General features: G+C 41.6%; 1 protein-coding gene across 1 annotated transcript in view; it reads right to left on the bottom strand.

Moving 5' to 3' along the window:
• The window catches only part of LOC109826881 (DEAD-box ATP-dependent RNA helicase 30-like), a 15929-nt gene extending 14273 nt beyond the window's left edge, over positions 1 to 1656 (bottom strand). The window contains exon 1 of the mRNA XM_020393898.1: positions 1560 to 1656. Within this exon, the coding sequence (XP_020249487.1) occupies positions 1560 to 1656 (97 nt within the window). The remainder of the gene's footprint in view (positions 1 to 1559) is intronic.

Here is a 13866-nt window from a genome sequence, read left to right as displayed (position 1 = left end):
CGCTGGGGAAGAACTTCTGTGATGAAGAAGTGGTGGCGCAATTCGATGTTCATCTCACTGGAACAACCGTCGAAACTCTCGTGGTAGAGTTTGATCAAGCCAAGTTTGAGGAGGTTATCTCCTCCGGATCCCTTAGCCCTAAGGCTATGCGCAAGATCCACAAAGTCTCCAAGGTGACTAAATCTCCAACTGTTGCTGGAGTGCCGAAGAAAGTCCTCTCCTTTGGCCAAAATTCATCAAACAGCCCCTCCTCTGAACGCGGCCCTCAATGGCGCGTTTTACAGCCAAAACGCGGACCTCAAGCCTTCGTTGAACGCGAACTTCAACTTCGCGTTTCCCAGTCAAAACATGACCCTCGCGTCGACAATGAAGAACGCGACCCTCGCGTTGCCAAACTAAAATGCGGACCTCGCGTTTCAAGTGCCAAACGCGACCTTCGCGTCTCAAGTGCCAAACACGACCTTCGCGTCTCAGGATAGCAAACGCGGACGCTGACTCGCGTCCCTTGTATGCCGCGGTCTTTGCTGACCCTGCTCTCTTTGGAGTGTGGCAGCGAGATCCCCGATAACTCTGCGTTTAGGCAGCGACTTAGATTGAGGGTGGCGGATATAAGAGTTTATGGATATCCAAGGGCCATCTCAAACAAGATCCATACTTCACAAGAGCCAGTCCTGTGCTACTCATGGACATCGAGGGGGGTATCCAGTTCCAAAACCTCGTACGTATCAGTGAACTGTAATTATCTCCTGAATTCTTGTACAACAGATATCGGAGAGGTGGTTCATTATCGACGAGGAAAGACGAGATGCAGCAGTCATTCGTTCATTCCATGTGTGAATGGTGTTCCTCATAATAACAGACGCGTCTCTTGGCGAGCTATCAATGCTGCTCCGATTATGCGGCCAAACCTATTGGTGTTCGACCAATTAACGGACGTTGCTTTGTCTCACGAACGACATTCGCACAGGAGAAAGTCTCAGAGACCGATATCCTGAGGTCACGATCAATGTGATCGGCAGAGGGAAAGCCTCCGGGTCCTGTTCCGATGACTCTGAGGAAAGTCGTTCGCGCGTCAGAGAAATCTGCTAACGAGTTTGAGGAGTTTACGACGCACTCGGACTGGAATAGGAGGCATTCCCCTGTACACTATCAAGAGTGTTGCCAGGGGACCAATTTCAATTGATGAAGCACTCTTACAGCACATTGCAGAGAAGGGTCAGTCCCACTCATCAAGCTTTTTTGGATTGAACAGATGAGAGCTCAGTATTAATTTACTAGAACGGGAACCATTGAGATATTGCCGAAGAGATCTTGACGAGAGGAGGCCCATGCTATAAGATCTGAGCAGTCATTGAGGAGGCGTTCGACTGAATCATGGCGCGGTGTTTTGGACTCATCGGTCACAGACTAAGGCCAATTCAGAAGACATAGTTGCGCCGACTTCACACGGCAACGAATTGTCAACGTTACGGAAGACGAACGTCTTTCATCCGACCTCACACAAGCAAGGGAAGGAAGAGTGGTAGATGACACGGCCTTTGACCAAAACAGGCCACAACCTGGATCATTCTTAATGAAGGAAGAGAGACTGAGAACGAGTATAATCTCCAGTTCTGCCAAAATGGCCAAGAACTTTGGAGCCCGCCTCAATGCCATAGCGCAATCAAAAGCGAGCTCCAAGACGAGGGACGTTGCTCAGACCCTATCCTGCCGAATGGGATGCAGCCCCTTATCCTCTAAAATTTGAGGTCCCGACGCTACAAACTTTTGACGGCACAGGATCACCGAACCAACATATCTATCATTTCAAGTCACAGACTGGGAATGTGATATCAAACGATGCCATACTGCCATACTGGCTCGATTGTTCATTAGCACCCTCAAGGGAGTTGCCTTTGAATGGTTCAGGAAACTGCCTGCAGGATGTATCCAAAAGTGGGCAGATTTAGAGAGACTCTTTCTGTCAAGATTTTTTGAAGAGGATACAGAAGTCTCCATCCATACCCTTCTCGCCACTAAGCAGAAGAAGAGGGAATCCGTCAAAGCCTTCGTCAAAAGGTTCCGAACCATGGCTCTCCGGTGTTCATCAGGTATGACACAGTCTACTTTAGTAGAGACCTGTCGACACAACTTGCAGACCGACCTTCTAGCCCGAATCGGAGTTGCAGAATGTCGTTCTTGGAGACAACTAATCTCTCAAGGCGAACAGGCTCAAAAGATTATTGCCAGGATCAAAGCTGAAGAACAAAGTAGGCAGGATCAACCTGAGCAATCGGACCAAGCCCAATCTCCTCAGTCAGAAGGGGAAGATACTACGACCACTGAAGCTAATCCTCTTCAGTAGGATGTCGGGTCTCCAATAACTATCACGTTAACAATTACCTCTGATAGTCAAACTCGCTAGATAATGACTCACTAGGCGATGTGTCATGTCTTCTCTTTTCCCCCTGCACTTGTTCAAGACTGGGGGTTGGTTTATTGGTCGTTTATTGGATTATGAATAATAAATTTTCTGAGTTGTTATGTTTAATAGAATACCTCTGTCAACCATAAAATCTACCAGAACTATCAAGTCCATCAACTTGTCAATACACTTCAATAGGATGGTAGGTTCACTAAAACTATCACGTTAATGATCACCTCTGATAGTCTGTTTTCTCCAAATTCCCCCCATCAATCCTCTTCAGGTAGGATGACGGGTCTATCAAAACTATCACGTTAATGATTACCTCTGATTGTCCATTTCCTCTAAATTCCTCACCAATCATCTTCAAGTAGGATGACAGGTCTACCAAAACTATCACGTTAACCGTTACCTCTGATAGTCCATTCCCTCCAAATTCTCCTGCCAATCCTCTTCAATAGGATGGTGGGTCCACAAAACTATCACATTAACAGTTACCTCTGATAGTCAAACTCATCTGATAATGGCCTACCTGGTAATATGCCCCTATTCTGACTTCATGGATAGTGCCTCACTAGGCGATGTGCCTTGTCTGTCTCTTTTTCTTCCCCTGCTAAGTCTTAATCAAGACTGGGGGTTGGTTACTTGGAATCCATTGGATTAAGAGTAACGAACCTTTCACATCGTCAAGTTAACATTATACTTCGGACGATCATCACCCCCACAGGGTATGAATGCAGCCTGCATCACTCCTAATTTGTCATGTTAACAATATACCTCTGACAACAATCAACTTATCATCCTTGACAATAGGATGATAGGTTCCCAAAGCTGCTCAAATCGCAATCTTCCCCAGCAAGACACTAAGTCTTCAAAATCTTATTCAAATCACGAGCATCAAAACTCATCGCTTCTGATGATAAACTCACCTAGCAAGTCTCCCCAGCGAGACGCTAATTCCCAAAACCTTGTGCAAGTCACAAGTACACGAATCCTGTCACGTTAACATCAAACCTCTGACAATCCACTTATCAATCCTCGTCAAAAGGATGATAAGTCTACAAAGTTGCTCCAATCGCAACATCCTCCTATCACGTTAACATCAAACCTCTGACAATCCACTTATCAATCATCTTCAATAGGATGATAAGTCCATAAAGTTGCTCCAATCGCAACATCATCCTGTCACGTTAACACTAAACCTCTGACAAATCAACTTATCAATCCTCTTCAAAAGGATGATAAGTCCACAAAGTTGCTCCAATCGCAACACAAATCTTGTCACGTTAATATCAAACACCTCTGACAATCCACTTATTAATCCTCGTCAATAGGATGATAAGTCCACAAAGTTGCTCCGATCGCAACAAATTCCCGTCAAGTTAACATCACACCTCTGACGAATCCACTTATCAATCCTCTTCAAAAGGATGATAAGTCCACAAAGTTGCTTTGATCGCAATAAATTCTTGTCATGTTAATCTCACACCTCTGATAATCCACTTATCAATCCTCTTCAATAGGATGATAAGTCCACAAAGTTGCTCCGATCGCAACAAATTCCCGTCAAGTTAACATCACACCTCTGACGACCAAATACACTTATCGACTCTCCTCAATAGAGCAATAAGTCCACAAATTTGCCCCGATCGCAATATCTTTCCAGTCAAGTTAACATCACACCTCTGACGACCAAATCAACTTATCGGCTCTCCCCAATAGAGCGACAGGTACGTCCATAAAATACTGTTAGGTTAACATCACACCTCTAACAGTCAAACCTCCCCAATGAACTTGTTAATCCTTTTTCAACAAGAATAGCAAGTTTTTATTATGAAATCCCCAGCGGATTAAAGATTTTCTGGAATTATCCTAGTGATAGTGAAGAAAATTTCTGAATTTCACTCTAAGTGAAAATTCATGCCTCTGGCGCCTCTAACTTTCTTTCAGTGTTTTCAAGTAACACAGGAAGAAATAGTGGCAAAGTCTACGTATTCAAACATCGTAGCACCAAAAATCCATGTCTTACACACATGGGGGATTTTATCTCGATCCCTAATTAGAGATAAGTCTGCATCTAACACATGCTGCCGGGTAGCCTATTCCCGTAATAATAGCAAAGTCTACGTATTTAACATCGTAACGGGTCGTTATTAATAACATCAAAATCCATGCCTTACACGCATGGGGAATTTTATCCCGAATCCTAAGTAGGGATAAGCCTACGCCTAACACGCGTCGCCGGTTAGTCTTTCACCGTAAAAAGAACAAAAGTCTATGTATTCAATATCGTAGCGGGTCGTTATTAATAACGCTAAAATCCATGTCTTATACGCATGGGGAACCTTATCCCAAATCCTAAGTAGGGATAAGCCTACGCCTAACACAAATCCATGTCTTATACGCATGGGGAACCTTATCCCAAATCCTAAGTAGGGATAAGCCTACGCCTAACACGCGTCGCCGGTTAGTCTTTTTCCGTAAAAAATGACAAAGTCTATGTATTCAAAATCATAGCATCAAGACTAAGAGAGTTCATTCTCTTAGCATAACGTTACATGTGGAACGGACTTATCAAACGGTAGTTGGTAAAGGCTTATCAAATCCGTTGATGGCTGAGGGTTTGCCAAAAATCCTATGCATGTTTAAAGGCCCATCAGCTTAATGGACGTGAGCCGAGACTTGAAACAGATAAGCTAAAGATAAGTTTCAAAGACTTAGTCAAAAATACACGGAAGCCACTTCCATGTCTCAAGTTAAAACGCCGGGGTCAGACCCGCATTGCAAAAATCATGACGCCGAGGTCACACCCGGGTTCCAACTTTAAAAACGCCAAGGTCAGACCCACGTTACAAAAATCATGACGCCGAGGTCACACCCGGGTTTCAAATTCAAAACGCCGAAGTCAGCCCCGCGTCTCAAATTCAAAACACAGGGGTCCACCCCCGCATTCCAGAAGCAGGATTATGACGTATACCTTCACACAGGTCCTACATGGCAAATCCTTTCAACCAAGATACCTTCGAAGCGAGTGCAGAGAACGACTCCTTTACAACAAGGAATCAACAGCTCCAGGATCAGAGTTGAGATCCAAAGTATTCTGAAAATTCGTCCCAGTCAACCGCGAACTTTCGAAAACTTTGGAGGGGGTTCTGTAGGCTGTCTAAAAATCACAATAGATAGCTTATCCTCCATCAAACACCGATGATGGGAGTTACAATCTGACGACTTCCAGAAGGCTACAATTTGAAGACTTTCACGTAGATCGCTGAAGGTTACAATCTGACGACCTTCACGACAACCGATGGAAGCTATAATTCAACAGCCTTCACAATCAACATCGGGAGTTACAATCTGACGACTCTCATATTCTCAAGGAGCCGAGACGAAGATTACAAGACAATGATCTTTGCAACGCTATGACAAAAGAGATTACTTTGTGATAATCTCTTCAAGACAAGACGCGGAGGTCCTCCTCGTGTGTCAACATCAAAACGCCGGGGTCGAACCCGCGTTACAACATCAAAACGCGAGGGTCGAACCCACGTTACAACATCAAAACGTGAGGGTCGAACCCACGTTACAACATCAAAACGCCAGGGTCAAAACCGCGTTACAACATCAAAACGGCGGGGTCGAACCCGCGTTACAACATCAAAACGCGAGGGTCGAACCCACGTTACAACATCAAAACGCCAGGGTCAAACCCGCGTTACAACATCAAAACGCTGGAGTCGGACCCGCGTTACAACAAGCGAAACGTGAGCGACCCTCGCGTTCTGGATGTTCAGTCAACACCCAACCTCGCGTCTCAATCCTAAGACGCGAGGTTAGGGTCCTGAACGCCAGGTTGGGCGTTTGACTCATTCAAATATGAGTCGAACGGTTTCAGGACCGTTTTCCCCACGATCTGAGGAAATCACGCCCACTTAGGAGCGGATTTAGAGGGCAGTTACACCCCCTTAATCCAGTATAAAAGCGAGAAAACTCAACTGAGTTCAGGGTTGGATTTTTCTTAGCTTGAATCGACCATTGAAGGCTGGCTTTTTGGAGCTGAGAATTGGCAGCAACAGGGGAGATCATTGGGCGAACTTCGGAGGAGATCGGCATCATCCTTCAAGGAAGATCATCTTCAACGTTCGGCAACAGGAGCTTCCTCATCCTTGGCTATTAACCGATTTTCGGTTTAAATCAACTCTTTTTCAAGAGTTAAAACTCGTTCAGAGTTATCAACTCGACCAGAGTTCTAAAACTTGCCACGCAAGTTCTCCATAACGTTAAATCGTGAGGAGGAGACATCGTTCCAGTGAATCAAGACGTCGGATCGTCAACGGAGAGCAAACTCGACGCGAGCATTCGAGGGAGGCACTCCATCGCCACCGTGAAGAACCTAGTATTAAGCAAAGGAGAGAATCAAATTCGTTCTCTTCTCTTTTGTAATCAAATTGTAATCAGAATCAAAGCAATACAAGTCAATTTTCTTTGTTCTCTTCTTTGCAATTTTCCCCACATACATATCCGAATCAAACTAGAAGAAATAAATCAAGAAATGGATTTCAAGCCTCGTAAGGAAACTGTGTGTCCTATTCAAGTGATTTAGCTAAGTAGGATCATCTAAATGAGCGTGCAAATTAAGTTTTCAACTTATTGGGGGAGTATAAATGAGCCATACTTCTGATTTCATATATAAAGTTGCTATGTATACATGAGTTTTTTTTTAATTATTAGGGAAAATTGTGTCTAGGCCCCAAAATATTAAAGGGGATGTGAGTAGGCCCCCTATATTTTTTTGGGTGCCAAAGCCCTAAATACCCAACATTCTTATGTTTAAGCCTTTTTTACGTTTCCCAGACAGCACAGAGAGAAAAAAAGACGGAAACCCAAAACTGCCATTTCCCCTTGTCCCCCCCAAAACCAGGTTGTCTTCTCTCTCTCTCTCTCTCCCTCTTCTCTCTCCGCAAACCAAGTTCACTCTCTCTCTCTCTCTCTCTCTCTCTCTCTCTCTCTCTCTCTCTCTCGCCCCCCCCTCCCTCTTCGCTCTCCGCAAACCAAGTTCATATCGAGACCCATTTTGAAAACCGTAATTCACTCAAGCGTCCAGGCAAACCACACAGAAAAATACCTAAAAATTTAAGAAAAAAGGGCAAGAAGCCTGTAGAAGAGAAGGGTGAAGGAGACAAAACGCAAACGGAAGTGTTTCGTCACTAGCGACGCTCGACGTGATTGGCAAAGGAGGAAATGCCAAGGTTATCAGTGTCCGCCTCCGCCCATGCCCTTATATCTCCCGCTGGTGGTTCTCCTCCGACATCCTCTGAGGAGGAGGAGAGTAGTGAGGCGACGAAAACCCTATTGAGCATGAAAAGTGTACTGAAAAATCGAGAGGGGAAGAGGAAACGCCCGACGAAAGGAGCGTTCACCTCAAAGAAGAAGTAAGTTCCCAATGAATTGCGTGATTTTGAATTTAATTGATTTAATTAAGTGAATTGTATTTAATTGAGGTTTATTGGTTCTGTTTATGAGAAAATATTGGTCAGAAAATAGTTATTGTAGTATAGAACCAGGTTCTTACTTTTGGAGCAATGAATGTCAATAATTCTCGTATGTTGTGGACGTTTACCCTTAAGTGTTAACTATTAGCTATTCATGTTAATAAATATTAACTTGTAATTAGTTAATGTCTTTACTGTTAACTTACCTAATTTGAATTTGAACGATTTGTTGTTCATGTAGGAAAGTTGATGCTGTAGGTGATATAAGGCCTAGTGCATGTTTCTGATCGTATTGTATATTCATGCAAAAACTTCATCCAAAAATGAAGAAGTGACATTGGGATGCTTACAAGGGCACTAACTTTGAGCACTACGTATTCTTCGGACCTCTAGCACGTGATCGACGACACTAGAGCATGTGCTCAGTCATTATGATGCAGAAACTGATGAATTTTCTTTTCCCGATCCCCAAATAGGGTCTCTAGTTTCAGTCAAATTTGATGAAGAGTGAGTGCAAACCCACACGGGCTTCCCTATTGATGGGGAGTTGATCTATGGGAATAGAGACCCTCATAATCAGCTTTGGAGGGAGTTCTTTGAAGATAAGAAAGAAATGTTGAAGGACAAGGCAAAGGCAAAGGCCAGGCCTACAGAAGAAGCTGGTAGCATGAGGAAATATGTTGAAGAGTTACTGGAGTCACTTGTTGAGTCAAGTGATAATACAGACATTGAGGATTTTGTGCTTCTGCAGATTTTGTACTAGTGCTCAATGATTTGGTGCCCGAACAGCTCGCAAGGCATCCCAATATTGTTGTTTCAATATGTTGATAGTATTGAGAGGGTGAAGAGCATTGCCTGGGGCAAATTTATTTTTGACGAGACGAAGAGAGGCATTCAAATTGCCGTTGAAGGGTTGAGGAAGCCAGGGGTTATGTACGTACCCGGATGCATGCCGCTTATCCCTGTAAGTTGCATGTTCATATATGGTTTAACATTTGTTTTAGTTATTAATAGTTTTGGTTACATGCATTAAATAACATGTTCAAGATTGAATGTTAACAGGATTTGGTGAAAATTAATATGTAAACATAAAAGTTAACATGGAAACCTGATAACTTAACATGTTTAATTAAAAGTTAACATGTACTCATTAATGTTAACCTGTATTAGTGAAAGTTAACCTTTTAACCCTGAAAGTTATCTATTTAGAATGAAGTTGAACAGAGAGTTTTGACAGTTAGGAAAATTATGACAAATATTTGTTGCTTCTATTTTGACAACTATGGTACTATGAGATGACAGGGATTAAAAAACTAGCCCTAAACTTGAGATGGAAGTCTCCGTTGACCAATTGGGTAAGAGTCGGAGGGATGGCTGGATCGATGAGGAGGGAGATAATTGTCTCCAAGGCAAAAAAAAGCAAACATTAAGATTAAGGATAAACCAATTTCAAACAACAGCCCATTGGGTAAGAAATACCCTCTAAGGGAGCCCAGCGGGAAGGAGGCTAACGCTCGTCCTGGAGAAGTAAGAATGAGAACTATATCATCTAAGAGTAAATCTATGGTGGTTTCACTCCCGAGGAAGAAGGAGAAGATAGAAAAGGTAAAGGATGATAAACAAGACCGAGTGAAGGGCAGACTAAATAGCTCATCCGTAGGATACGTAAGCATCAATGACTCTTTACTGATTTTTCCTTATTTATATTGGTTGAAATTAGGAAACTTCATCATTAATTCATTATTAAATTGCTATGGTGGTTTCATGTTTGGTTTCGTTGTACAAGACAATTACATTGTTTCATATTGAGGTAGTGCCCAATGTTCATGATCATGTTAGTACATGTAATTACTTTTGGAGCAAGATAACTTCTAACGTTATCTTTCATGAAGTTGTGCTCATGTTAGTTTTCAGATTAACATGTTAGCTTTTCATAACCTTTATCCTTAATTTTTTGGATTTACATGGTAATGGGGACCTGGATATTTTTTCAGATTGTCTCCCATCATATCAGTAAAGCCATTGAAAGAGAAGATGAAATAGAGAAGCTATCTATTGATCAACAAATTCAGTTTTGAAGGAATACAACCAAATTAAATTGGAAATTGCTCCATGTCACAAAGCGTAGTAAGCGCCTTCAATGGGATACTTGCTGTAAGGAGATACATATGCTAAACAGAAAATTGGAGAAGTACGAAGGAATTGCTGACCTGGTTGATCCCGATGACTTGAAGAAAAATATGGAGGCTATTATGTACAAGAGGAAAAGTAGTGTTGATAGCACTGTCAAGGGTGATGATGTCGATTGCTTCAATTATGACGATGTGTGCAATATTGATAAGGAAGCCTCTCATATTGCGGAGGATGTAGCGCAATCAGAGCATGAGGTAGATAAAATTGACCAAGACGAAGATGAAGAGAAGGGAGGGGAAGATAAAGAGGAAGAGATAGAAGAGAGAGAGTAGGAGCAGAAAGAGGAAGATAAAGAGGAGAGCGAGAAAGAAGAAGATAGAGAGCAAAAGCTATTTGAGGAAGATAAAGAGCAGGAGAAGAAAGAGGAAGATACAGATGTAGATGAGAACAAGGAAGATAGAGAGGAGTACTTTGAAGAGGAAGATAGTGAGCAGGAGATGAAAGTAGATGAGAAAGAGGAAGAGATAGAGCAGGACATGATTAAGAAAGAGAAAGACGAAGATAAGAGAAGTGTAGAGAAAGTGGTGGAGATGAGAGTGGATGAGAAAGAGAAGGAAAAAGAGAATAGAAGTGTAGAGAAAGTGGTGGAGATGAGAGTGGATGAGAAAGAGAAGGAAGAAGAGAAGAGAAGTGCAGAGAAAGTGGTGGAGATAAGAGTGGAGGAGAAAGACTTGTTATAAGTTTATCAAAAGAAATCGAAGAAAGTTGTTTCCAAGGGGACAAGGGGACCAAGTACCAGAATCAGGACGCGTTCTCAGCTAGTCCGAACACCTTTCACTGAAGACAAGAAGAAGTCATCACATCCAGATATAATTATAATTTCACACCACGAGGAGGATGATAGGAAAAAAATCAGGTACTACTGCAAGCATGGTGAATGCACTTGAGATTTTCAAAAGAACAGGAAAATCAAGAAGAAGGAGGAGGCTCTGATGAAGTTGTTGAACGAGGGTATTCCTGTTGTTGATGATTTTAGCATATGCTTGGTTGATAGTGAAGGAACATTTGTTCACAACTTTAGAATATCCCACCATGTAGTGGCAAAGCTCACACTAGAGGAGAACAGATGAGTCTCAGAGTTTTGCAATCAGAAAGCTCATCAGTAAGTTTAATTCATGTGAACTAATGTTAATAGAATTATGTTAACTTATGGCCATTTATGTTAACATTTGCTAGCACATGTTATAGTTCACTGTTATACGTTAACGTTTCCAGTTTTATGTTAACTTATGCCCAAAAATGTTAATGTTTGTATCTTTCTGTCATATATCAGGTCATGTATTGTTGTTAATACGTCAAACAGTAGCATCGATTCTTTGGAGCTTCTCAATCTACTACGAGGAGTCCGTATTGATGACCATGCAAGTTTAATTGCCTCACTATATGCATTTCTGTCTTTTACAGGTGTTGTGCTGTAGCGCAATTTAATGTGTATCTTATGTATGGCATATTTACAGGTCATGGAAGCTTTGATCGATAGAATTAACACATGGCTAGATAGGCCAGAAATTGCTCCAATGAGCCATAATTATGGGGTTGTATCAGTCTTTTTCTGCGTAAGTTGACCATTTTCTGCTACTGAGCTTCTTTAGCAGTTGTTTACTCCTGGCATAACATTATCTTTCTTGGCAAAACAACACAGCCTTTATGCAAACACTCCTGATTTCCCACATATCTATACTACATTTATACAAAAGCATGTTGCTGCGAGGAAGAATATACTCCTTATCCCGCTTGTGCGTCAGGACCATTGGTATGTTGCTGAAGTCAGGTCGGATAAGGATGTTATCAAGCATTACAGCTCAGCTACCCACGATCCATGTCTCGAACCAGTGAATAAAGTAATTGGTTTCATGGATCATATGATGTCTAGTTTTGATCCCGATAATGTTTGGAGGAAGTTCAGATATGAAGCTGTCCCTTGCGAGCAACAGTCTGGAATGTTAGTATATCAGAAGATTACCTTTTTCACCACATCTAGCATCATATATCTAACAAAACTGTTATTTGTATCTCTGTGTTGCAGTTTTGATTGTGGGCTTTTCGTTCCCTTATACATGAAGGCTATAATCAATGAGGCTGATACGATTTAGGTAACTAATTCAGGAGACAATTCTGCCATCATCTGTGCCAGACTTACAGTCGAACTTCTCGTGGAAGGTTGGGAACAGAGACCTCAAGAGGAGATCGGAGCACAGGATGGGTGAAAATGTTATCATTATTTAGTAATTGAACAAATTAACTATGGGAACAAATGTAATCTTGTTTTTTTAACAATGCACCGAAAGTTAACCAGTTTGAGTAATTGAACAAGTTAACTATAGGAACAAATGTAGTATTGTATATGTTATTTTACAGCACAGGACGCTTGAAAGTGTTATCAAAATGTAGGAATTGAAAGTGGTTGGTGATGAGAACAAAACATTGTAATTGTATATTAATTGAACAGTCTTCAATGGACAAATGTTTGAAACTTTTTGTTAAGGTATTTCTGCTGCCAATGGCTAAATGACATGCAACTGTTGAAAGTTAACATGTTTCAGCATAGGTTAACATATGTTGCTGAAAGTTAACCAGTTTCAGCAGAAGTTACACAGTCTCAGCTAAAGTTAACCAGTTTCAGCAGAAGCTAACCAGTCTCAGCTAAAGTTAACCATACTCGACAAAAGTTAACACGATGCACCGAAATTTAGCCACTTTCAGCAAAAGTTTACAAGTCGATCTTCAATAAACTTTCAAAAAACAAGCTTTAATTTTCATACCACAGTGTAAATACTATGAACTGCACATGTTTCAGTTCAATTTTAACTTGTATATCACAATGTTTTAAGCAAATTAGAACCACACAAAAGCAACATAGAAAGAAGGAACAAGTTTTCTATTTTTCAACTTCACGATTCGATTGATTCAATGCTTTCTTCAACTGTTTTGTTTTGGCTGCTAACTCATCTTCAACAGGTAATTCATGGTGAACGACCATGTTCTCCTTCATTGCATTAGCATTGTGAGCCCAAGCAAAAAACTTGCATTGCCTATTTGGGAACTTTGCACATCCCCAGTAGTATCTATCTTTGTTGATCCTATTTTTGCACTGCTTGAGGGGGGTTGGAAGTTTGCAGAAACAACATACCTCTTCTAGTGCTTAAGAGTCCTCCTCAGTCTTCATCTCACAATCTCAAAATGAGTTTTCAAGGGATGGTAGGAACAAGAGATAAGGTTTTACCTAGGCTTTCCATAATAGTATATATTGCATATTGGAACAACTAACTAGCCGTTGGAATTATGTCTGTTGGAATAGTGTTTCAGCTAGCCATTGAACAGTAACCTAGATTTGAAAACGGGCCATCATTTAAACTCAAACTTTGGGGATAAAGGGTATCCACTTCAGCTAAAACTAGTAGTAGTACAGATATAGTTATATGTTAACATGTTCAAGTACAAAATTCAAAACATATTGCTGCCTTGCAGCAGATTACAACTGTTAGTCGATATACCATGTAACTTAAATACAACTTATATTTCTCTAGCGTCATTCCTGTTGTAAGAAGCATAACACACTAATCACCGATGGGCTGGTTGCAAGTTGCTCGGTTGTGCCCCTCAGCTTTACATCGACCACATCTGACTGGACGTTTCAAGATGGTTCTGTTGTTTATGCGTCTTGTTCTATTTCTTCCCCTCCTCTTCGTGGTAATTGGTGGCAAAATCTGGATTTCATCCCTGGGCACACTCTGCTTCTCATAATCTGGTATGGGATATAATATTTTATCGTAGCTCTTC

This window comes from Asparagus officinalis, chromosome 10 (genome assembly GCF_001876935.1).
Source record: "Asparagus officinalis chromosome 10, Aspof.V1, whole genome shotgun sequence".
Taxonomy (NCBI): domain Eukaryota; kingdom Viridiplantae; phylum Streptophyta; class Magnoliopsida; order Asparagales; family Asparagaceae; genus Asparagus; species Asparagus officinalis.
This window is presented reverse-complemented; position numbering and strand designations above follow the sequence as displayed.